The sequence below is a fragment of the Oncorhynchus masou genome, chromosome 15 (genome assembly GCF_036934945.1).
Source record: "Oncorhynchus masou masou isolate Uvic2021 chromosome 15, UVic_Omas_1.1, whole genome shotgun sequence".
In the NCBI taxonomy this organism is placed as follows: domain Eukaryota; kingdom Metazoa; phylum Chordata; class Actinopteri; order Salmoniformes; family Salmonidae; genus Oncorhynchus; species Oncorhynchus masou.
The window spans coordinates 21667113-21693000 of NC_088226.1; the positions used below are offsets into that span (position 1 = coordinate 21667113).

Below are 25888 nucleotides of genomic sequence, written 5' to 3' on the forward strand. Positions count from 1 at the left end.
CAGAACACTTCTCCTTCCTGCGCAGTACGACAGCTGTGTAGTCCCATGGTGTTTATACTTGTGCACTATTGTTTGTACAGATGAACGTGTTTGGAAATTGCTCCCAATGATGAACCAGACTTGTGGAGGTCTACAATGTATTTTTTCTGATGTCTTGGCTGATTTCTTTTAACTTTCCCATGATGTCAATTAGGGAGGCGACCGGCCGGTTACGACAGAGCCTGGCCACGAACCCAGTCTCTGATGGCACAGCTGGCGCTGCAGTACAGCGCCCTTAATCACTGCGCCACCCGGGACGCCCCGAAAAAAAGAGTTTTAATGACTCCAACCACATGTTTCTTCTGCTCCGGCACCATTTTACAATCATTACGGGAATAAATCAGTCTATAAATTTGAACCAAGCAAGCTGATAAATCGTTCATTTGACATCTTGCCTGCATCTTGTCTAGGTTACTGTAGGCTATCTGAAATGAGATGTATGCCGATCAGGGGCTGTAGGCTACCTGCATCTATCTAACCAAACTATGGCAAAGTTTAATTGCAATATAAACCCAGATTTTTGTCAGTAAGCCTAGCCTATTCCTATTGAAATGACAAGTCAATCTCGAAAATTGGCCATTTATAACAATTAGTAGTCTTAAAATCTGGCACATAATAAAGTCACAATTGCCAGAAATTTGTCTAACATTCGTTTTAAAATGTTGTCCAAGTATTTATTTTACAAAGACTTCGATAATTCTGCTTCTTCTGTCGTTACAAGTTATGTTGATATTCTTTCTTTATTCGCTCGATAACGTTATGGGGAAAGGGTTTATTGACTAAATGAGGCAACTCCTCGCTTACAGGCCTTGTAGTCCAGTGTTGAGTTGTATTTGGCCTAGACATTTCAGCGAGACCTGTCAACCCTTCCGCCAATGGCTACAACGGCTAAATTACTTCCGAACAAGGCGGGTCCATGGAGCTCCTCACATATAGAATGAATCTATAGCCTCTCCCCTTGTGGCTCATATGAAATCACATGAACACTTTCACTTTCCAAACATCACTTGAAGTGTACTTCCGTGCTTGCGGGATATCTATAATATCTTTGAAAATAACATTAATAACAACTTATTGCCTACAGTTGAAAACGTTTTCATTACGTCCTCTACGTCCTTCTTCCAAACGCGCGTCTATCGGTGTGTGCATTCGTCTGAATAAATCAATCCGCCCGGGGTCTGTATTGAAATGTAAATAGACTACATAATGTCAATCAAACGTTAATTTATCAGTGTATATATATGCCACCCAATATGAACCGGATCGTTCATTATTAAACTATTAATAATATTCAGTGACCTGGTAAATATTTGATTTTTTCGACAAAGAAAACTGTTTTGAAGAAGTCTGCGCCAATGGACCCGTTAAATTTTCTGACCGATGAGGAGTTACTGCGGTTTTTCCGCTGTAGTAGGACTGAGATGTCGTGCATGGAGCAACCACACACATTTCTTAACCAGCTCCGAGACCACCACCTCATTCCGGAAGAAATGTACAAGGTGAGAGCAGTAGACTGGACTGCTAAATTTCTATTCACACACCCGCCCACTCACTGGACTGGACCAAATCGGAACCAATCAAGGACGTCAATGTTTGGTTGGTCCGGTCTATACTGGCCTTGATTTTAACATCTGCAGACATCTAGTCGAATTTGTTCTCAACTGACTTGCCTCGTTAAATAAAGGTAAAATAAAATTGGCTATAATTGGTTCAGATTTGGTCCGGTTGGGATTTGGCCCAAACATTGACATATGTTTATGGTTGAGAAATCATAGACATCTATGTTTCACAGGTTTGTACAACACAGTAAATAAACGTAAAGTATAGTTCAATACAGTAGAGCACAGTCTAATGTACTAATCTTCTCTACTGAATTAAACAACTGTACTCTAATGTATTAAACTCTACTATATGTTACTGTACTCCACTGAAGTAAACTATACTGTATTATACTATACTTTACTCTACTGAATAAACACAGATTAAACTGTCTAACAAAAAAATTGTAATCTACAGAATTTATTTGGTAAAATTAACACCAGTTACTGTCCTATTGCTAGCTGGTAACAGGTCTCTGAATGTTATTGTATGAGTGGAAATTGGAGTTGATGATCATTGATTCATAATGCCTGATGTGTGTTCATAAATTCCTGTCTGTCACATGAATTGATCTGAGATGGTGGTTGCTAGAGAATCAAGTCTATCACTCCATTCCGGCCTTAATTTGCAACCCCCACAAATTGGACCATAGTTTTGTATTTGACCCCTCCTGCAGAAGCTGATTCGGATTAGGAGTAAGGATGTGAGGGAGAAGGGTGTGTACCAGGTGTTGGACTGGGTGGAGGCAGAGAGGCCCGACAGCATCAAGGTGTTCTGGAACTGTGTGTTCAGGGACCACCTCCTGCAGCAGTACCCCACGTTACGCCTGCTCCGAAACCGCCTGCTGGATGGTCAGTTCTGGAGCCTTCACTCTTATTATTGTATTATTATGGCATTCGTTTGTATAAGTTAATATCAGTATATAATTCTAATTCCTAGTTTATTGTAAATGTAGCCACAATGGTAGAGACTTAGAAGTTGAGGTTCAATGCCCTGTCAAATTGATATTATAATTGTTTTAATTAGTTGTAAATTATTTAGGTTGTATGGTTTGCTAAATGTTGCCTCCAATCCCATGCAGGGTCGTTCACATTCTATGAGAAACTGCCAAAGAAGGCTTCAGCTGAAGGAGAAGAGGAGGATGAGGAAGAGGAGGAGGAGGATAAAAAGAAGGCTTCCGAGGAAGGAGATGAGGGGGAGAAGGAAGAGGAGAAAGAGGAGGAGGAGGTGAAAACAAGGAAAAATAGTAAAGAGAAAGAGAGAAGTGAGAGTGCTGAGGAGGAGCAGCCCAGCACATCCACCCAGTCCAACCCCAGTCAGAAGAGGAAAGTCCAGAGTCCGACCAACTGTGAGTCCCAGGATTCATGCTGCCCTCTGGGAAAGAGGAGGACTTGAGTCAGAAAGTCTAAAGTCCCTCTGTAACCTTTTTTAGGGGGTAAAATATTTTTATTTTAAATTTCAAGTCACATCTTAATGTTTGTCCGGAATTTGTCCCCATGCAGGTTTTGCTTCCAGGAAGGGGGAGAAAGATGACATCTGGACCTGGCCCATCTACAAGACCCAGCTCCCAGTCACCTGTGGGGACAAAGAAGGCATTCTCATCAGGAACAAGCTGACCAAAGGTAGGTCGTAACAATGTACTTAATGTGATGTGATTCTCTGTGTTTCTGTGTAACGGTGGATGTGGTCCCAATAACCGTGCCTGAGACCTTAAAGGGGCAATCTGCAGTTGCTACATTGGTTTTTGGACATTTATGATATGTTTCTATTGATTCTTGAAGAATATAACTTCGAAATATCTTGTGAGCTTAGTTTAACTGACTTACCCCATTATAACAAAAAAATAAGCTTGTTTAACTGCAATGTTTGTTAACAAAGTAAATGTAAACACACACTATATACCCTCAAAACATGGTTAAAACTAGAATGTTAATAGTATGGATGGTCAGTCTTTGCATCCATAGCCCATTTTATGAATTTGAGAGTGGTTACATTTCTCCAACCCAGAGGCCAGAGCCCATATCCACAAAGCATCTCAGAAACGTTCCTAGGGATCCTGTTAAAACAAGTTAAGACAACAAAAAGACAACTCACAGTAGGTTTTAGAATGTCGTAAGATACTTCCCAGACAAATTCTGAGTCCGGATTAAAATCAACTAATAAAAGTTTATCTCAGCGGGTAATCACAACAGTTTGAGGTACCGCAAAGGACAGATAGTGATGACTCTCATTGACATTGTTTCAAATGATGGGGAATAACCAATCGCGATGAAGCATTGCCAGTTGTGAACTTCATACTGTAGGTAACAGCTTCAGGCAACCAGGGCGAATCTGACTGTAGCCTACATCAAAAATGTTGCAATGGTAAAAAGTTTGATGTAATGTTCACCTGGCATGATAACTTTTCCTACTGTAATATGTTGGCATGCATAACCTTTTTTTTTAATATGATGGTTTCTAAACGTGGACTTTTTTTTTTACAAGATTACCTTTATATCAACACACTCGTCACTCACATTTAACAACTCTGAATCTCTCTGCCAAAGGAGGCATCAAGTCACTTGCTGATAATACTGCATACAACGTGGAATACGTTTGAAAGGTCTATCATTTCAGCATAAATCCCAGATGCCTTCAATTACTCAATTTATAGGCATGCCCAATTTAGACATATTTTTTAATAAAGTAATATTGCATTCCAAATTGATAACTTGAAATAACATGATAATTAAATAATCTAAAAGAAAAACGTGTTTATTTATTAGCCTAGTGGTTATAAGTAATAATAATAATAATAATATTTAGGCATATAGTTGTGAAATAGGTCTCATACTGTTACATGTACAGTAAGTCTAGATTATTTATGGATTGATCATATAGAAATATTAAAACATTATTTTAACAACTCCTAAGTAATTGCATGTGGGCAGGAACCACAGACTTGCTGCATTTTTCTATTATCAAGACACCTGCTGATAACCCTTAACTGGTTAGGACCGTTTATGAGGTGTACAAAATATCTGTCGACAAGGTGTGACTTTTATGACTAAATGCATAGCTTTTATGTTTACCCATCAGCATTTACAATAAATGTTCTACTCTGAGACCCTTTGAGGATACGGGCCCAGATCTGTGCAGTAGACACAGTCAGGCACGTGTACTACGGTCAATTTGACTTTGCATGGTTTTAATTTGTAGTGGTGTATGATGTCTGACTTCCTCAATGGTCTGTCTCAGGGGAGAGGTGCATTGTGGTCCAGGGTCGCTGGTTCACCCCAAGTGGCTTTGAGGAATTTGGGGGGAAGAAGAGCAGTAAGAAGTGGAAGTACAGTATCCGCTGTAGCGGCACCACTCTGGGAGAACTGATCCAGGTACAGCATATAGTTTGATTTGATTTATTTGACCATTTAAAAACACAATTCAACCAGACATGGATACATTGCATTTAAATATATATAACATATTCATCAAATTTAACAGAGAAAAGTGGGAGGGGTGGCCACGTGTGTCTCTATTATGCGTGGAAATACTTAGGAATAGATTTCCCAAATGTAAAATCACTTGGAGCTGATTTCCTGGTGTTGTTACAGTTTTTTATGTCCAACAATAAAAATTCAACAATGGGTGCTTAGAAAACTTGGTGGGCCAAATAAAACCACCAGCGGGCCAAATTCAGCCCGCAGGCCGCCAGTTGGGGAGCCTTGTTTTATAGGCTATACTGTAGGGGTTTCCTGTAGGTTTTATTTACTGCATTCGGGACGCATGTGCAGTCCGGCAATATCAATTATGCGTGTGCTTTGAATTAATACCGACTTTGTGTGAAGTAAATACGCTAGGCTGAAGGCTTCCATGCGACAACCTGTTAGGATAATGTAATATTTTATGTTGATGCTGCTCATGTTGTCTATTTTGTGGAATTGCATTAGTGCTGACATTGGGGGAAAATGTCCCTTGATTTTTTGGGGGGAAATATGAAGAGTGTTGCTGGGTCAATCAGGGATCCCGGTTACCCATGTAAATCCCTAACACACACACTTAACATGTACACACATGCATACTGACGCCACACACACACACCACATATGCTGCTACTGTTTACTATATATCCTGTTGCCTCGTCACGTTACCCCCATTTACAGTACATAGCTACCTTAATTACCTCGTTATCTTTAACTCTGCATTGTTGGAAAAGGACCTGTAAATAAGCATTTCACTGTTAGTTTACACCTGTTGTTTACGAAGCGTGTAAATGAAATATAATTTGATTCGATTTTATAAGCCATCAAACACACTCTGCCCACTTCTTACAACTAGCCCAATCACAGGGTTGGATGGAGTTAGTTGTTTATTCCTTTTGTAACAAGAAGTGAAGCAATATAGCAAGCACATTCTCAGAAATAGCCTTTCTTTGATCAAACAAAGTTCAGCATGTTATGCCCTAAAAATGTGACAGGAAAAATATTTATTTATTTATTTAACCTTTATTTAACCAGGTAGGCAAGTTGAGAACAAGTTCTCATTTACAATTGCGACCTGGCCAAGATAAAGCAAAGCAGTTCGACACATACAACGACACAGAGTTACACATGGAGTAAAACAAACATACAGTCAATAGTACAGTATAAACAAGTCTATATACGATGTGAGCAAATGAGGTGAGATAAGGGAGGTAAAGGCAAAAAAAGGCCATGGTGGCAAAGTAAATACAATATAGCAAGTAAAACGCTGGAATGGTAGATTTGCAATGGAAGAATGTGCAAAGTAGAAATAAAAATAATGGGGTGCAAAGGAGCAAAATAAATAAATAAATTAAATACAGTAAGGGAAAGAGGTAGTTGTTTGGGCTAAATTATAGGTGGGCTATGTACAGGTGCAGTAATCTGTGAGCTGCTCTGACAGTTGGTGCTTAAAGCTAGTGAGGGAGATAAGTGTTTCCAGTTTCAGAGATTTTTGTAGTTCGTTCCAGTCATTGGCAGCAGAGAACTGGAAGGAGAGGCGGCCAAAGAAAGAATTGGTTTTGGGGGTGACTAGAGAGATATACCCGCTGGAGCGTGTGCTACAGGTGGGAGATGCTATGGTGACCAGCGAGCTGAGATAAGGGGGGACTTTACCTAGCAGGGTCTTGTAGATGACATGGAGCCAGTGGGTTTGGCGACGAGTATGAAGCGAGGGCCAGCCAACGAGAGCGTACAGGTCACAATGGTGGGTAGTATATGGGGCTTTGGTGACAAAACGGATTGCACTGTGATAGACTGCATCCAATTTGTTGAGTAGGGTATTGGTGGCTATTTTGTAAATGACATCGCCAAAGTCGAGGATTGGTAGGATGGTCAGTTTTACAAGGGTATGTTTGGCAGCATGAGTGAAGGATGCTTTGTTGTGAAATAGGAAGCCAATTCTAGATTTAACTTTGGATTGGAGATGTTTGATATGGGTCTGGAAGGAGAGTTTACAGTCTAACCAGACACCTAAGTATTTGTAGTTGTCCACGTATTCTAAGTCAGAGCCGTCCAGAGTAGTGATGTTGGACAGGCGTGTAGGTGCGGGTAGCGATCGGTTGAAGAGCATGCATTTAGTTTTACTTGTATTTAAGAGCAATTGGAGGCCACGGAAGGAGAGTTGTATGGCATTGAAGCTTGCCTGGAGGGTTGTTAACAGTGTCCAAAGAAGGGCCAGAAGTATACAGAATGGTGTCGTCTGCGTAGAGGTGGATCAGAGACTCACCAGCAGCAAGAGCAACCTCATTGATGTATACAGAGAAGAGAGTCAGTCCAAGAATTGAACCCTGTGGCACCCCCATAGAGACTGCCAGAGGCCCGGACAGCAGACCCTCCGATTTGACACACTGAACTCTATCAGAGAAGTAGTTGGTGAACCAGGCGAGGCAATCATTTGAGAAACCAAGGCTGTCGAGTCTGCCGATGAGGATGTGGTGATTGACAGAGTCGAAAGCCTTGGCCAGATCAATGAATACGGCTGCACAGTAATGTTTCTTATTGATGGTGGTTAAGATATCGTTTAGGACCTTGAGCGTGGCTGAGGTGCACCCATGACAAGCTCTGAAACCAGATTGCATAGCAGAGAAGGTATGGTGAGATTCGAAATGGTCGGTAATCTGTTTGTTGACTTGGCTTTCGAAGACCGTAGAAAGGCATGGTAGGATAGATATAGGTCTGTAGCAGTTTGGGTCAAGAGTGTCCCCCCCTTTGAAGAGGGGGATGACCGCAGCTGCTTTCCAATCTTTGGGAATCTCAGACGACACGAAAGAGAGGTTGAACAGGCTAGTAATAGGGGTGGCAACAATTTCGGCAGATAATTTTAGAAAGAAATGGTCCAGATTGTCTAGCCCGGCTGATTTGTAGGGGTCCAGATTTTGCAGCTCTTTCAGAACATCAGCTGAACGGATTTGGGAGAAGGAGAAATGGGGAAGGCTTGGGTGAGTTGCTGTGGGGGGTGCAGTGCTGTTGACCGGGGTAGGAGTAGCCAGGTGGAAAGCATGGCCAGCCATAGAAAAATGCTCATTGAAATTCTCAATTATGGTGGATTTATCGGTTGTTACAGTGTTTCCTATCTTCAGTGCAGTGGGCAGCTGGGAGGAGGTGTTCTTATTCTCCATGGACTTTACAATGTCCCAGAACTTTTTTGAGTTAGTGTTGCAGGAAGCAAATTTCTGCTTGAAAAAGCTAGCCTTGGCTTTTCTAACTGCCTGTGTATAATGGTTTCTAGCTTCCCTGAACAGCTGCATATCACGGGGCTGTTCGATGCTAATGCAGAACGCCATAGGATGTTTTTGTGTTGGTTAAGGGCAGTCAGGTCTGGGGAGAACCAAGGGCTATATCTGTTCCTGGTTCTAAATTTATTGAATGGGGCATGTTTATTTAAGATGGTTAGGAAGGCATTTAAAAATAATATCCAGGCATCCTCTACTGACGGGATGAGATCAATATCCTTCCAGGATACCCCGGCCAGGTCGATTAGAAAGGCCTGCTCGCTGAAGTGTTTCAGGGAGCGTTTTACAGTGATGAGTGGAGGTCATTTGACCGCTGACCCATTATGGATGCAGGCAACGAGGCAGTGATCGCTGAGATCTTGGTTGAAGACAGCAGAGGTGCATTTAGAGGGCAAGTTGGTTAGGATGATATCTATGAGGGTGCCCGTGTTTAAGGCTTTGGGGAGGTACCTGGTAGATTCATTGATAATTTGTGTGAGATTGAGGGCATCAAGTTTAGATTGTAGGATGGCTGGGGTGTTAAGCATGTTCCAGCTTAGGTTGCCTAGCAGCACGAGCTCTGAAGATAGATGGGGGGCAATCAGTTCACATATGGTGTCCAGAGCACAGCTGGGGGCAGAGGGTGGTCTATAGCAGGCGGCAACAGTGAGAGACTTGTTTTTAGAGAGGTGGATTTTTAAAAGTAGAAGTTAAAATTGTTTGGGTACAGACCTGGATAGTAGGACAGAACTCTGCAGGCTATCTTTGCAGTAGATTGCAACACCGCCCCCTTTGGCAGTTCTATCTTGTCTGAAAATGTTGTAGTTTGGAATTAAAATTCCCAAATTTTTGGTGGTCTTCCTAAACCAGGATTCAGACACAGCTAGAACATCCGGGTTGGCAGAGTGTGCTAAAGCAGTGAATAGAACAAACTTAGGGAGGAGGCTTCTAATGTTAACTGGCATTAAACCAAGGCTATTACGGTTACAGAAGTCGTCAAAAGAGAGCACCTGAGGAATAGGAGTGGAGCTAGGCACTGTAGGGCCTGGATTCACCTCTACATCGCCAGAGGAACAGAGGAGTAAAATAAGGGTGCGGCTAAAAGCAATAAGAATTGGTCGTCTAGAACGTCTGGAAAAGAGAGTAAAAGGAGGTTTCTGGGGGCGATAAAATAGCATCAAGGTATAATGTACAGACAAAGGTATGGTAGGATGTGAATACAGTGGAGGTAAACCTAGGTATTGAGTGATGAAGAGAGAGATATTGTCTCTAGAAACATCATTGAAACCAAGAGATGCCATTGCATGTGTGGGTGGTGGAACTAATAGGTTGGATAAGGTATAGTGAGCAGGACTAGAGGCTCTACAGTGAAATAAGCCAATAAACACTAACCAGAACAGCAATGGACAAGGCATATTGCCATTAAGGAGAGGCATGCTTAGTCGAGGGATCAAAAGGGTCCGGTGAGTGGAGAGGTTGGTTGGGGGTCACGGCGATTTAGACAGCTAGCCAGGCCATCAGTAGCAAGCTAGTATAGGATGGAGGTCTGTTATTAGCCACTTCTTGCGTTCCGTCAGTAGATTAGTGGGGTTCTGTGTTGTAGAGGGGATTAATCCAAATCACACAACAACAACAAAAATAAAAACAATAGATATAGTTATAGAGGCCCAAGAAGAAATAATAATAAAAAATGTTTAAAAAAAAATGTGTTTGAGAGAGAGGCAACAAAGGGATCTCTTTATAACACAAGCACAAAATATATTTTGTTGTGCACTGGCAGTGGTAATGTTGATAGTGACAACCAACCCCAGCTATCCCCTTAATGATAATTAAAGACATGCTCGGAAACTTTGGCGACTAGTAAGTAAACATCAATTCAATTCACCTCAATTTTTTGTCATGTTGACATGAATTGACCAGGTGGATGAGTTCTTTCGAAGAATTCACACATTTTTATTTTTTTATTTGACCCTTTTTCGTGGTATCCAATTGTTTAGTAGCTTGTCTCATCACTACAACTCCCGTACGGGCTCGGGAGAGATGAAGGTTGAAAGTCATGCATCCTCTGATACACAACCCAACCAAGCCGCACTGCTTCTTAACACAGCGCCATCCAACCCGGAAGCCAGCTGCACCAATGTGTCGGAGGAAACACCATGCACCTGGCAACCTTGGTTAGCGCGCACCGCGCCCAGCCCGCCACGGGAGTCACTGGTGCGCGATGAGACAAGGATTTCCCTACCGGCCAAACCCTCCCTAACCCGGGTGACGCTAGGGCAATTGTGCGTCGCCCCACGGACCTCCCGGTCACGACAGAGCCTGGGCGCGAACCCAGGGTCTCTGGTGGCACGGCCCTTAACCACCCGGGAGGCCCAGAATTCACACATTTTAACTTAAAAAATATTACACAGCTCCATTTAGGTTGCTGGTTATTAGCACTGTGACAACCAACCCGTGAGACAACCAACCCCGGTCTCCCCTACTCTTACCACAGCATATCGGTTTATCATTACATATATCAGAAAAATGGTCCAGATGGAGCAACAAACTATAGCTACATTATATCCTTTTTGTTTTTCTGTAAATAAACTAACTCTACAGGCATTTCACTGATATGCCATTCAGTCACTCAACACTAAAAATGTTGGTCCCCCTTTCTCTACCCCCTCCCATCACCATCCCACCCACTTCAGGAAGGTCATTTAACTTCACCAGACTTTAAAAGAAGAAAAAGTGCACAGGTAGGAGACCAATCTTTCAAAATACCACATCCTCTGGATTAACAGCCAAACTTCATTTGACTATTTATTTGTACAAATGCCCTCAAATGCTTAGTTCACCCACATCATTCTATGTAAAAATGACTTTGTAAGAACTGAATTAAAAAATATATCCTTGCCTTTAACAACTGAATGTAATCCAGGATCACCGCCCTGGTTCCTCGTCCACGGTTCGGAGGTCCCTACAAATGAATAGAACGGTAACACATCATTACAATTCGGATTCTCTAAGTAGAGCCTGGTACCATACTGGGTATATGAAGATGTGGGACCATTAAAAGTGCAAAGAAAGTGCTGCATCGTCATAGCATCTGAATACATGTTGTTTATAAATGTTAGTCATGAATCAGTTTTATTGCAACATCTAAACTTGACAACAGCTTAGCCTATACGTTGATATTGTGATGTTTATTCGGGGATAAATAGAATTTTCGTTGTACATGTTCTTACCATATTAGACAAAGAGTCTATTATGGGACTGATATATGTAAAACTGGTCTGTTCCTTTTCTCCTATCTAGAGAGCACTGTTTCCCTCCAACCAATCAGTGGGCTCAATCACACGTATGTACACCAATCACAACTTAATTCAATCTTTCTGAATCCTTTAGACATGACTATCTGGTAAAGGGGATGGTGTTGTCTCTCTAACTGTGTATTTTTTGATGTTATAACGTTTTGTAAATAACACAGGCCTAACCCTTCACACTTACAGTGCATTTCAAAAGTATTCAGACCCCTTGACTTTTTACACATTTTGCAACGTTACAGCATTAAAACTGTAATATCTTATGTTTCACCGAGTCGTGGCTGAACGACGACACAGATAATATGGTATTGGCGGGATTTTCCATGCACCGGCAGAACAGAGAAGAAGCTATGTCTGGTAAGGCAAGGGGTTTGGGGGTGTGTCTTTTTGTCAATAACAGCCGGTGCGCAATGTCTAATATTAAAGAAGTATCGAGGTATTGCTCGCCTGAGGTAGAGTACCTTATGATAAGCTGTAGACCACACTATCTACCAAGAGAGTTCTCATCTATATTATTCGTAGCTGTCTATTTACCACCACAGACCGATGATAGCACAAAGACCACACTCAACCAACTCTATAAGGCCATAAGCAAACAAGAAAATGCTCATCCAGAAGTGGCGCTCCTAGTGGCCGGGGACTTTAATGCAGGCAAAATTAAAACAGTTTTACCAAATCTTTACCAGCATGTCACATGTGCAACCAGAGGGAAGAAAACTCTAGGACCCCCTTTACTCCACACACAGAGATGAATAGAAAGCAATCCCCCGCCCTCCATTTGGCAAATCTGACCATAATTATATCCTCCTGGTTCCTGCTTACAAGCAAAAATGAAAAGGAGGAAATACCAGTGACTCTCTCAATACGGAAGTGGTCAGATGACACGGATGCTACGCTACAGGACTGTTTTGCAAACACAGACTGGAATATGTTCCGGGATTCATCCACTGGCATTGAGGAGTATACCACCTCAGTCATTGGCGAACCAGACAAACCATCAAACAAGCAAAGCGACCATACAGGATTAAGATTGAATCCTATTACACCGGCTCTGACGCTCGTCAGATGTGGCAGGGCTTGGAAACTATTACGGACTACAAAGGGAAACCCAGACGCGAGCTGCCCAGTGACACGAGCCTACCAGACAAGCGAAATGCCTTTTATGTTCGCTTCAAGGCTAACAACACTGAAGCATGCACGAAAGCACCAGCTGTTCTGGATGACTGTGTGATAACGCTGTCAGTAGCCGATGTGACCAAGACCTTTAAACAGGTCAACATTCACAAAGCCGCGTGGCCAGACGGATTACCAGGACGTGAACTCAAAGCATGCACGGACCAACTGGCATTTTCAACCTCTCCCTGACTGAGTCTGTAATACCTACAAGCAGACCACCGTAGTGCCTGTGCCAAAGGAAGCGAAGGTAACCTGCCTAAATGATTACTGCCCCATAGCACTCACATCGGTAGCCATGAAGTGGTTTGAAAGACTGGTCATGGCTCACATCAACAGCATCCTCCCAGACACTCTAGGCCCACAAAGCTCATCACTAAGCTAAGGGCCCTGGGACTAAACACCCCCTCTGCAACTGGATCCTGGACTTCCTGAAGGGCCACCCCCAGGTGGTAAGTGTAGGTAACAACACATCTGCCACGCTGATCCTCAGCACTGAGGCCTCTCAGGGGTGTGTACTTAGTCCCCTACTGTATTTCCTGTTCACCCCAGACTGCATGGCCAAACACGATTCCAACAACGTCATTAAGTTTGCTGACGACACAACAGTGGTAGGCCTGATCACGACAATGATGACACAACCTATAGGGAGGTCAGAGAACTGGCAGTGTGGTACCAGGATAACAACCCCTCCCTCAATGTGAACAAGACAAAGGAACTGATCGTGGACTACAGGAAAGGGTGGGCCAAACAGGCCCCCATTAACATGACGGGGCTGTAGTGGAGCGGTCAAGCGTTTCAAGTACCTTGGTGTCTGCTACGACTCACTATTTATTATCTATGCATAGTCACTTCACCCTTACCTACATATACAAATTACCTCAACTAAGGTGTATCCCGCATACTGACTCAGTACTAGTACCCCCTGTATATAGCCTCATTATTGTTATGTTCTCATTTTTTTTTAAATTTTACTTAATTTTATTTGGTAAATGTTTTCTTAAACAACATTGCAGTTCAAGAAGAGTTAAGGGATTGTAAGTAAGCATTTCACAGTAAGGTATACATTTGTTTTATTCGGCGCATGTGACAAATACAGTTTGATTTGATTTATTCTTAATGGATGAAAAAAATAATCCCTCATCAATCTACACACAATACCCCATAATGACAAAGCAGAAACTCTTAGCAAATTTCTTAAAAAGAAAAATCAGAAATATCACATTTACATAAGTATTCAGACCCTTTACTCAGTACTATTTTGAAGCATCTACAGCCTCAAGTCTTCTTGGGTATGATGCTACAAGCTTGGCACACCTATATTTGGGGAGTTTCTCCAATTCTTCTCTACATATCCTCTCAAGCTCCGTCAGGTTGGATGGGGAGTGTCTCTGCACAGCTATTTTCAGGTCTCTTCAGAGATGTTCGATCGGATTCAAGTCCGGGCCTCTGGCTGGGCCACTGAAGGACATTAAGAGACTTGTCCCAAAGCCACTCCTGCATCGTCTTGGCTGTGTGCTTTGGGGTTGTTGTCTTGTTGGAATGTGAACCTTCGCCCTGTACCCATCCTCGCCAACACCTTCTGCCTTTTTATTTTTGTACATTTAGATTTGAACAGAAACTGTGTTTTATCCATAAATATACAAGGATGTCCTTAGCGCTCTGGAGCAGGTTTTAATCAAGGATCTCTCTGTACTTTCCTCTGTTCATCTTTCCCTCAATCCGGACTAATCTCCCAGTCCCTGCCGCTGAAAAACATCCCTACAGCATGATGGTGCCAGGTTTCCTCCATACATGATGCTTGGCATTCAGGCCAAAGAGTTCAATCTTGGTTTCATCATACCAGAGAATCTTGTTTCTCGTGGTGTAAGAGTCCTTTAGGTGCCTTTTGGAAAACTCCAAGTGGGCTGTCATGTGCTTTTTACTAAGGATTGTCTTCCTTCTAGCCACTCTACCATAAAGGCCTGATTGGTGGAGTGCTGCAGAGAAAGCTGTCCTTCTGGAAGGTTCTCTCATATCAACAGAGGAACTCTGGAGCTCTGTCAGAGTGACCATCAGGCCCTTCTCCCCCGATTGCTCAGTTTTCCCAGGCGTCCAGCTCTATGAATAGTCTTGGTAGTTCCAAATTTCTTCCATTTAAGAATGATGGAGGCCACTGCCTCCTTGGGGACCTTAAATGCAACAGAAATGTTTTTGTACCCTTCCCCAGATCTGTGCTGACACAATCCTGTCTTCCTTCATCCTCATGGCTTGGTTTTTGCTCTAACATGCACTATTCAACTGTGGGACCTTATATATAGACAGGTGTGTGCCTTTCCAAATCATGTACAATCAATTGAATTTACCACAGGTGGAATCCAAGTTGTACAAACATCTCAAGGATGATCAATGGAAACAGGATGCACTTTAACTCAATATTGAGGCTCATGGGAAAGGGTCTGAATACTTATGTAAATAAGGTATTACTGTTTTTATTTGTAATAAATTAGCAAACATTTCTGAAAACCAGTTTTTTTCTTTGTCATTATGGGGTTTTGTGTGTAGATTGATGAGGGGAATTTTTTTTATTTTAGAATACGGCTGCAAAGTAACAAAATGCAGATAAAGTGAAGGGGTCTGAATACTTTCCGAATGCATCGTCAACTATAGTCAACCATCTTTCCCTAAACCTTTTTGTTTATCTTTACTTCAGAATCTGAGGAGGATGACGATGAGGAGGAGGACGAGGTAGCGGACGAAGCAGAGCAGGAAAGAGAGGAAGGAGAGAGAGAAGAGCAGGCAAACACTGCTGAAGGAGGGAGCAGGAAAGGAGGCAGTCATGGTGCTGTGAAAAAGTCTGTCTTCAAAGTCACCTGTGGAGACATCAATGGGATGCTACATAAGGATCGGTTTGCATCAGGTACATATTTTATTATTTCAAGGTTTAATAAAAAATAAGAAAATCCTACAGCTGTGAGAGCTTCCCATGTCTGTAACACACTGCCTTCAGACACACGTAACTGCGCCACACATACTGTAACCTAAAGACATGGCTAAAGGAAAATCAGATGTGTGAACACGTGAAATTAGCTGTATATAGCCACTTTCCATGTTGTCTGTAGTTTGTGAGGCGTGTAGATATTGTTTGATAATTTTCTGTGTTTTGTTTGGTTGCTTTTTGTGTCATTGCTCTTTCTGTCTGTGTACTAAGTGTTAGTTGTCATATGTTGCTCTCTGCTCTGTATGTGCTCATTGTCTGTCTGTACAGGGACTATGGTCAAAAATGTGCTGACTGGCTAAAACCGGCACTTGTCCTGAAAATGTCCCCACAAAAATAAACATAATATTATTGATAATACACTACAGGTTATTTTACCATAGCCCTATGTCACTCTGGTCAGCTGTAGTGACCCATATTGGATTCATTTGAGTTTGTCCTTCTGCCCCTATCTTCTCTGTTGCCCCAGGGTCGTGTGGAAAGAGCATCCGTACGGAGCTGCGCTGGATGACCCCGGTGGAGTTTGTGAAGGGGGAGTCAGCTCTGGAAGATCCATCCTGGAAGAACGACATCCAGTGGGATGGGAAACCACTCAGCCACCTCATCAAGGTACAGAAGGAAGGAGAACAGAGAGAAAGAGAGGAAGAAAGATGAGGGGGAAATAATGTGTGTTTGGCACTTACCAACCTACTGTACAAGGAATGGCTTAAGATAGTCTGACTGCAACCTAAATGGAGCTGTGTAATATTTTTTAAGTTAAAATGTGTGAATTCTGGGCCTCCCGGGTGGCGCAGTGGTTAAGGGTGCTGTACTGCAGCGCCAGCCGTGCCACCAGAGACCCTGGGTTCGTGCCCAGGCTCTGTCGTGACCGGGAGGTCCGTGGGGCGACGCACAATTGGCCTAGTGTCGTCCGGGTTAGGGAGGGCTTGGCCGGTAGGGATATCCTTGTCTCATCACGCACCAGCAACTCCTGTGGCGGGCCGGGCGCATTGCACGCTAACCAAGGTCGCCAGGTGCACGGTGTTTCCTCCGACACATTGGTGTGGCTGGCTTCAGGGTTGGATGCACGCTGTGTTAAGAAGCAGTGCGGCTTGGTTGGGTTGTGTTTCGGAGGATGCATAGCTTTCGACCTTCGTCTCTCCCGAGCCCGTACGGGAGTTGTAGCGATGAGACAAGATAGTAACTACTAATAATTAGATACTATAAAAAAGGGGGTAAAAAAAAGGTCTTTGTTTGTTTCTCATTTTCAGAGTAAGATCTTGGTCATCCACTCTCTCCTGTGTAAGTGCAAGCTGTGCAGCTCCACAGCCAAAGACAGGGTAAGCTTCCCCCTCGATCCTCAGGAACATGGTGGCACCCACTTACCAATCAGCCAATCACATTGGTTAAACGAATGCTTCAGTTGTAATAATGAAATTCCAAGATGTTTCTTAACATCACTGTATAGGTAATGAATGACATTTTCATGTCAAATCATCAGTCGGCAACCCATCCCTTACGGGATTAATTGACACATAAACAAGCATTACAATGATTCACAGTGATAATTCTTCTGGTGTTCTGCGCAGTGTGCACTGTATAAATAATGAAAAATAAATCAGTACATAATAGTAGATAAGGTTTTTCAAGCAATAATAATAATAATAATAATAATAACCCTAGAACAGTAAAAATAATAAAAAATAAATACAGAAAAATTCTACAGAAGGTGTTTCAACCTGATCTCGCGCAAAGAGAAGATTCAAATGTGAGAGGCCTACAATATCTATAGACAGATGTGCACTTTGCTATATAAAAACGAAATACTTTTAGAATTGAATTCTAGGTCGCCCTTTTTTCTTTTATTCCAAGCTTAACAAAAAGATTCAGCAAACAGAAATAGACAATGTACAAAAAACATTTCAGTTTCTCCTCATCACTCAGCCACATATTGCCAAGGTAAATCTGGTTGGTTCCTGAAATAAGGACAAGTGTATATATATCGTGGTAGAAAGTGCAATGGATGATAAAATTAATGTTATTCTTTATTTCTTCGAGGTCACAATAGTTACATAGTTTTTCCTCATCCATTTTACCATTATCCCGACCTGTTTCAATACGCACGGGCAATATCCCTGATCTTACACATAACAATCTCTTGCTTTTAAGTAGGTTGTACATAATATGCTGTATCTCTCACACACAAATTCACCCTTAATCAAACAAAAGGTTCTCAATTTGGGTTTATGAATCATCTCCCCCACCCATTTTCGACAGTTGTTTTTTAATAGTGTCTGTCTCCCTTAATTTGTTTTTTTTTGTGCATATGTTAAAAGTCAGACTGCTGGAAAAGGTTCGACATTTTGGTTGCCCAGGTTCCTCCTGTGAACAGATCCCATTAAAAACCTGCTGAATAGTCCAGAACAGGACACACACATCTGATAATGTTTGGAATATGTGGTAAATACAAATACAATCTCTGTATTTTGGTTTTTCCTTACAACTCCCCCAAGAACTCTACTTGCTGAGTCAGCCAGTTTTAAAATAAGGCTGTAACGTAACAAAATCTGGAAAAAGTCAAGGGGTCTGAATACTTTCAGAATGCATTGTATCTTACTCCAATATTTAACTGTTTTAATTTATTAAATAAATAATTAAACCCAATTTTGTATTGCTGATTCAACTTGTTAGCCAGGGTTCGTTGCAGGTAACTAAGAATTTACAACTTTCAGACGAGACTGAATTAAGATGACGATTAATATTGACTGCTATTGATGTAAAATATTACTAGGTCTTTAAGAGTTTATTCGGAAGATAACAGCTCTATAAATATTATTTTGTGGTGCCCGCCTCTCAAGTTAATTACATTTACATGATTAGCTCAATCAGGTAATATTAATTAGAATAGCATGTCATATCACTTAATCCGGCATAGCCAAAGACACGACACACCAAATCATTAATAAAACATAGCAAACAGAGTCTTTGACCCAGAGTCTCCTTGTTTTACACCCAAGAGTGTGAGAAACCAATATGCACGATATTCGTTAACACACAAACAAACAGTTGGTGCTTGATTGTTAACCATTTCCTGCTCACCTTCCTCTCTTCTCTGTCTTGGCATCATGGTCAGGATAACGATGACGACTGCTTCATCTGTAGAAGCTGGGGTAGCTTGATATGCTGTGATGAGTGTCCTCGCTCCTTCCATCAGAGATGTCATCTTCCTAATGTGGATGACGCTATGCTGGGGTGAGAAGAGTTGAGGGTTGATGAGAGAGAGTGAGAGAAAGAGATTGATACAAGAGAGGTATGTTTGTTCTGTGTTGGTAAACTTAGCTGTCAGATTATTTGTGCACTATTGAAATGTTGTGTGTGTGTGTGTGTGTGTGTGTGTGTGTGTGTGTGTGTGTGTGTGTGTGTGTGTGTGTGTGTGTGTGTGTAATCACAGGGATGATCGTCCGTGGTTGTGTACATTCTGTGTACTGAGGGCCAGTCAGTCGTGGCGTTACCCCACACAAATTACCTACGAGGAAGCCTTGAACTGCCGAATCTCTGACCACCCACTGGTGAGGAGCCTGAATGAATGATATCTACCATTGGGCAAATTGCCTTCAATCAATCGACCTATCGGTCTGTCTGTCCATTATAAATATCACTATATACTTGACATTAAATAATTATTCAGACTTAAAATGTAAACAGTCTTTGATCAGTCACATAATGGTGTGTTTACTCTGACAGGAATGCCAGTACCTCCTGCTGTGTCTCTACCATGCAGATGAGGACCACATCTTTGTGAAAGATCCTTGCATCAATGTATGTTTGCTTGGTTCTCTCTCTGTGTGTGCGTGTCTGTGTGCATGTCTGTCTGTGTGCAGATGTGTCTGTGTGTGTGTGTGTGTGTGTGTGTGTGTGTGTGTGTGTGTGTGTGTGTGTGTGTGTGTGTGTGTGTGTGTGTGTGTGTGTGTGTGTGTGTGTGTGTGTGTGTCAAAGTTAACATATATCTCCATCTGTGTGTTTCATTGCCAGGTGAGAAACTACACCAGTGTGATAAAGACCCCTATATGGCTGGACAGGGTTGTGGAGAAGCTGCAGCAGAATCTCTACCAGTCGGTGCAACACTTTGTGTCTGATGTGTTGCTTATCTTCACCAACTGTGCCACATTTAACAGGGTAAGACTGCACTACGGCAGTATCCAATGTGAAGACTCCATGAAAATCTTGGAATTATGCTAGTCAACTTTACTTGTGCTAATGCGTCTTTGCTAAATGAGTTGTTTATTGCATTTCTAGTTTGTTTATTATGTTTTCTCTACAAATGTGTCTGTCTTTTTTTAATGAAGGACAATGCAGAGTTTCGTGTGATGGGCGAAAGATTGAAGGATCTATTTGAGAGAGAGTTCAAGAGTACATTCAGCATCCAACTTCAGCATCCAACTGCATCCAACAGCCAGTAGAGCCTGTACTGTACTCTCACTATTTTTTATATTTATATCTATATACAGCATGTGCAAATGAGGTAGGATAAGAGAGGTAAGGCAATAAATAGGCCATGGTGGCGAAGTAATTACAATATAGCAATTAAACACTGGAATGGTAGAATGTACAGAAGATGAATGTGCAAGTAGAGATACTGGGGTGCAAAGAAGCAAGATAAGTAAATAAATACAGTATGGGGATGAGGTAGATTGGATGGGCTATTTACAGATGAGCTATGTACAGGTGCAGTGATCTGTGAGCTATGAGACAACAGGGAATATTCACCATGCCCTGGTCTTTCTATACAGCCTTCATACAGACTTGCATGTACATTGTTATACATCTAGTCATTTCATTAATTTATTTAATTAATTCTTACAGTCAAAATGGGTGTGTCATAATAATTTAAATATAATGGTGATAAAATTTCATTTCACCTCTCATGCAAGAAAGAGCCTTAGAATGTCTTACCTTCCAGGTTCTTACTTCTGGTTTGGGCTCACTATATTTATGTTCAGGGATTCTGTTGAAAATAAACTCATGAATTTCTGAAACATTGTAGAACATACTGTAGGTCTACTTGTTTGACTGTGTGTTGCCTTCCAGAATGTGGTTCTGTTGAAGAGAATATAAGAGCAGAAGCGCCCTCTTCAGGGCAGATTGGGCAGCGTCTGCTTTGCGTCTCTGCCCAAAGCTGGTATCGTCACCACAATTGTCAGCAGTGACTCCCTGCCAAAAGCTGCGCAGCAAAGTTATGCAGACATGCTTGGTAAAGAATGCAGAAGTGTCCACTTAATTTGAGGGCTGAGGGTGTGTCTTTTAAGTGTTTGGAACGTAACCTTAGAGCCCTTTGACAAAGAAGATGAATCATCTTCGCTGCTTTTGAGTAAAGAGTGCAGCTTCATGATATTTCTCCGGGAGAAGGCGGTCCAGAAGATGACCGCGGCTGGCAACTAAAACAACTACCAAACCCATAGTACTTTGTAAGTTGTTTGTACTGTAAACTCAGACAGATATATATATTTCAGTCTTGTTTCACAGGAACTTTAACTTTAGAAATACTAGTAGATAATAGCAGAATCTACTGCACACCCAGAGCTGATTAGCTAGCAGAGGTGCTGGAGGCAAAAACTGGAGAAACAAGAAAATGCTATTACAATCTATAATGAAAGATCAGAATTGTATTGAAATTATGAGCTGTCGCAAAATAAAATGTTTGCAGATCTTCTAGGCAAAGAAAACAGTTGGCTTAGAATCATAGGAGAGAGCCTCAAATATCACATTCATGTCTCTGGTCTCGTTTGCATGGTCAAACAAAAACAACTTAATGATTGGTTGAAAATAGATCCACCCACAATGTACAAGCGTTGGCTGCAGGATGGAGTTGGTAAAAAGCAACTGCAGAAACTTGCAGTCAGAACTTCATGACCATAGATCACATGAGTTTTGTAAAGTTAATGCAGTCAACATGTAGGTGCAAGTCTGGTTATTTTTAACCCCATAATGCAACACACTTTGAAAGGTGGTGACCAACAATGGTCACCGATTTGACAAAGATAATCCGCTTGAAAGTGCGCATTGACTGTACAGTTTAGATGATTCAATAAAAATCAATTGTTAATGAATAATAAACAATGGGAGAAGAAATGGAGAGACAGATCATTCTCCATCCAGGGGAAAAGAAAACACAAGGAGGACATAGGAGGAGGTAGACGCTGGAGCTTCATGGGACGTCAGAGGGCGTTTGTAAGGGCCATACTGGTTGTAGTCTCTCTTTCTCTTTTCTCTCAGCGCATGGACAGCACTGGGACTGGAAGACTTGGAGGAAGAGGGAAGTCCAGGGGAAGCAGAGTCGCTGCCACCAACAAGACAGCTGGACTACCACCTCTTTGTGGAACTGGTGTTGAGAGCCACGGCCAGAGGGGCCGCCGTCGGGCTACTTAGAGGAGTAGCAGTCGTCTCATTGGTCTGGATAGCAGAGGTCCTGTCTGGGTCGCTTCGCTGCTCAACGCCCCCTTCTTGGGGCTTCTGATCGGGCTGGGGGTGGGTGCTGCAGATGGGATGGACCGGGCGGTGGAGTTCCTGGAGCCTTGGGTGTGGTGGGAGGTTGTGGGTAATGAGGTGAGCGGGGCTGGGCTAGGGGCCAGGTTGGCTGCAGTGAGTTGGGGTAGCCATTGGGGTTTGATGAGCATCTTGGCAGTCAGGGCAATAAAGAATGCGGTGAAGGGGGCTGAGATCAGGATGGTGCCGTTCCAGACCTGACACCAGGATAAAGTGACTAAGGGGGCATTGAAATTATATTGAATTCTGCTTATATCACACTACACCACAAACATAACGTTCAAATGCAGAGACTATGACCATTGCTTGAGGTTGGCGTGAAATCTGTTGCCTATCTCTGCTGCACTGTATCAGTACAATGGACGGCGCTCTACACACTAACGCAAGGCCGTTTTGGTAATGAATATAGGCTACAAGATTCAGTTCCTTCAAAAAGTATTCATAGTGTTACAGCCTGAATTAAAAATGGATTAAATACACATTCTCACCCATCTATACATAATACCCAATAATTACAAATGAAAACACGTTTTAAGAAATTCTTGCAAATGTATTGAAAATACAGATACAGAACTTTCAACACCCCTGAGTCAATAGTTTGTAGAAGCACCTTGGTCAGCAATTACAGTTATGAGTCTTTCTGGGTACGTCTCTAAGAGCTTTCCACATCTGGATTGTACATTATTGCCATAGATTTCGATGTAGATTTAAGTCAAAACTGCAACTCTGCCACTCAGGAACATTCAATGCTGTCTTGGTAAGCAACTCCAATGTAGATTTGGCCTTGTGTTTTAGGTTATTGTCATGCTGAAAGGTGAATTACTCTCCCAGTGCCTGGTGAAAAGCGAACTGAACCAGGTTTTCCTTTAGGATTTTGCCTGTGCTTAGCTCCACTTAACGATTACAAACAAGCATACCCATAACTTGATGCAGCCACCACTAGCTTTATAATATGGAGAGTGGTACTCAGTAATTTGTTGTATTGAATTTGCCCCAAAAAGAGCACTGTATTCAGGACCCAAAAACGATTGCTTAGCAATTTTTGGGGCAAAATGTATTTTTAGTCTGTACAGCCTTCCTTCTTTTCCATCTATCAGTTAGGTTAGTATTGTGGAGTAACTACGATTTTGTTGATCCATCCTCAGTTTTCTCGTATCATAGCCATTAAACTCGAACTGTTTTAAAGTCACCATTGCCCTCATGGTGAAATCACTGAGTGGGTTCCTTACTATCCACCAAATGAGGTAGAAAGGACGCCTGTATCTTTGTAGTGACTAGATGTATTGATACACCATCCAAGGTTTAATTAACTTCATCATGTTTATCTACCAATAGGTGCCCTTCTTTGCGAGGCATTGGGAAAACCTCCCTGGTCTTTGTGGTTGAATCTGTGTTTGAAATCCACTGCTTGACTGAGGGACCTTACAGATAATTGTGTGGGGTACAGAGATGAGGTAGTCATTTGAAAATCATGTTAAACACTATTATGTGACTTGTTAAGTAAATTTGTACTCCTGAACTTATTTTGGCTTGCCATAACAAAGGATACTTGTTTAATCAAGACATTTAATCTTCTCATTTTCTATTAATTTGTGAACATTTCTAAAAACATAATTCCACTTTGACATTATGAGCTATTGTGTGTAGACCAGTAACACACAATCACAATTTAATCCATTTTAAATTCTGCCTATAGCACAACAAAATGTGGAAAATGTCAAGGGGTGTAAATACTTTCTGAAGGCACTGTAGCTATACCCAGGGGAGTCATTTGGGTTTTTGCATTGGAATAATATTGAAATATGCTTATCACGCTATACCACAATAAACATAAAGTTCAAATGCCAACACCATAGAGTGCTTTTGACCAAACGTGACAGGTTGGCACGGAATCTCGGCTGTGCTCTATCCGCACCATTGACAGTCCCTTACACATTAAAGCAAGGCCATTGAAAACCTAGGCTAGCTACGGAAGTCATTTTGCCATTCCATGCCCTCGATTTTTGCTGAAATGACATTATTGACAAGATTTTGATAAAAACCATCCAGCTAGATTGTTTCTTACCTTGGCAGCATCATGCTGTGAGGATGTTTTTGAGCAGCAGGGACTGGGAGAAAGATCCTTGATGAAAACATGCTCCAAAGTGCTCAGGACCTAAGACTGGGGCGAAGGTTCACCTTCCAACATGACATGACCTTAACCACACAGCCAAGACAACGCAGGAGTGGCTTCGGGACAGGTCTCTGAATGTTCTTGAGTGGCCCAGCCATATCCCGGACTTGAACCAGATCGAACATCTCTGGAGAGACCTGAAGATTGCTGTGCAGCGACGCTCCCCATCCAACCAGACAGAGCTTGAGAGGATCTTCAAAGAAGAATGCAAGAAAATCTTCAAATACAGGTGTGCCAAGCCAAGACTCAAGGTATGTAATCGCTGCCAACAGTGCTTCAACAGAATCTCTACCAAACAGTGCAAAACTTTGTGTCTGATGTGTTGCTTATCTCTTCACCAACTGTGCCACATTTAACAGGGTGAGACTGCACTACTGCAGTATCCAATGTGAAGACCCAGGGCTAACATTTTGATTATACTAGTCAACTTGTGCTAATGAATGAATAACACTTTAATAATGTGCCCTTGTTTAATCCATAATAAATATGAATTAGGCTAAATGAGTTGTTTATTGCATTTCTTTACTTGTTTTCTATACAAAAGTTTTTTTTTTTCTGAGTGATAATGCAGCGTTCCGTGGAATGGGCGAAAGATTGAAGGATCTATTTGAGAGAGTTCAAGAGTACTCCATTCAGCAACCAACTTCAGGGGGCGGGCGGGCGGGCAGGCAGGCAGAGCCTAGCACGAGATAGCGAAATCCTATTGGCGCATATTGCATATTTCCGTTAGGGAACGCCTACTACGTGAAGTGCGCGTGTGCAATAGCTCATTCGCCTTTGCACTCCTAAACAACGGCATTTTTAAAAACGTTTGCAAAGGCTAAAGTCTACACACTTTAGTCCACTCTGTTCATAACATATTCTAGTTTTGGGAACAGAAAACCTTGAGATCAAATGTTTCATCGGTGAGCTCATTTGCATAATGTCGGCCAAAATCCATCTCGTACCATCTTCTCCCACTATCCGCCAGTGGTCTTCCTCTCAGTACCATATTTAGAAGCGAGTGGAAACGTCAAGCGGATGCTTCACATTTAAACATCCAGTGAAATATCTATTTCATTGTTCCATCTGTGATGTCACCATCGTTTTTTTATCTGCTTTGTACGTGCGTTTTGTTTTAGATTTGCTGTCGAAAAATAAACCAACATTTTCTGAAACATTGTACAACATACAATAGGTCTACTTGTTTGACTGTGTGTAGCCTACCAGAATATGGTTCTGTTGAGGAGAATGTCAGACAGAGCAGCAGCGCCCTCTTCAGGGCAGTCTGGGCAGCGTCTGCGTTGCGTCTCTGCACTCGTGCAGGGCCTGCGCACGCTAGTACACGTCACCACAATTGCCAGCAGCGAATCCATGCTCAGAGCTGCGAAGCAGCGTTGCGCAGACAT

General features: G+C 42.2%; 1 protein-coding gene and 1 long non-coding RNA gene across 5 annotated transcripts; one reads left to right on the forward strand and one right to left on the reverse strand.

The window, feature by feature from the left end:
• Positions 1-1023: 1023 nt before the first annotated feature.
• On the forward strand, positions 1024-20830 carry LOC135555877 (nuclear body protein SP140-like protein). Its single transcript, XM_064988664.1, has 16 exons — positions 1024-1538; positions 2315-2489; positions 2720-2986; positions 3141-3260; positions 4876-5009; positions 11041-11088; positions 11271-11327; positions 11648-11690; positions 15521-15727; positions 16275-16414; positions 17056-17124; positions 18918-19036; positions 19236-19353; positions 19529-19603; positions 19817-19960; positions 20131-20830. Exons 1-16 carry the CDS (start codon positions 1395-1397, stop codon positions 20242-20244), a joined length of 1974 nt encoding a protein of 657 aa, XP_064844736.1. The 5' UTR covers positions 1024-1394; the 3' UTR covers positions 20245-20830.
• Positions 3129-25793, reverse strand: LOC135555882 (uncharacterized). 4 transcript variants are annotated; one of them, XR_010457909.1, is made up of 7 exons: positions 25707-25793; positions 24393-24693; positions 20738-20789; positions 18884-19031; positions 16184-16405; positions 11247-11309; positions 3129-3213 (listed from the first exon to the last, which is right to left on the reverse strand). It is a non-coding gene; the product is annotated as an uncharacterized LOC135555882 (long non-coding RNA). The 4 variants fall into 4 exon arrangements; XR_010457910.1 differs by lacking the exon at positions 20738-20789; XR_010457908.1 differs by having other exon boundaries at positions 18884-20789.
• Between the last annotated feature and the right edge of the window lie 95 nt (positions 25794-25888).

Coding starts and splice junctions, on each gene's coding strand:
- LOC135555877 (XM_064988664.1), top strand. CDS start 1,395: ATGGACCCGTTAAATTTTCTGACCGATGAGGAGTTACTGCGGTTTTTC. Junction 1,539..2,314: donor TTCCGGAAGAAATGTACAAG/GTGAGAGCAGTA, acceptor CCCCTCCTGCAG/AAGCTGATTCGGATTAGGAG. Junction 15,728..16,274: donor TAAGGATCGGTTTGCATCAG/GTACATATTTTA, acceptor CTGTTGCCCCAG/GGTCGTGTGGAAAGAGCATC.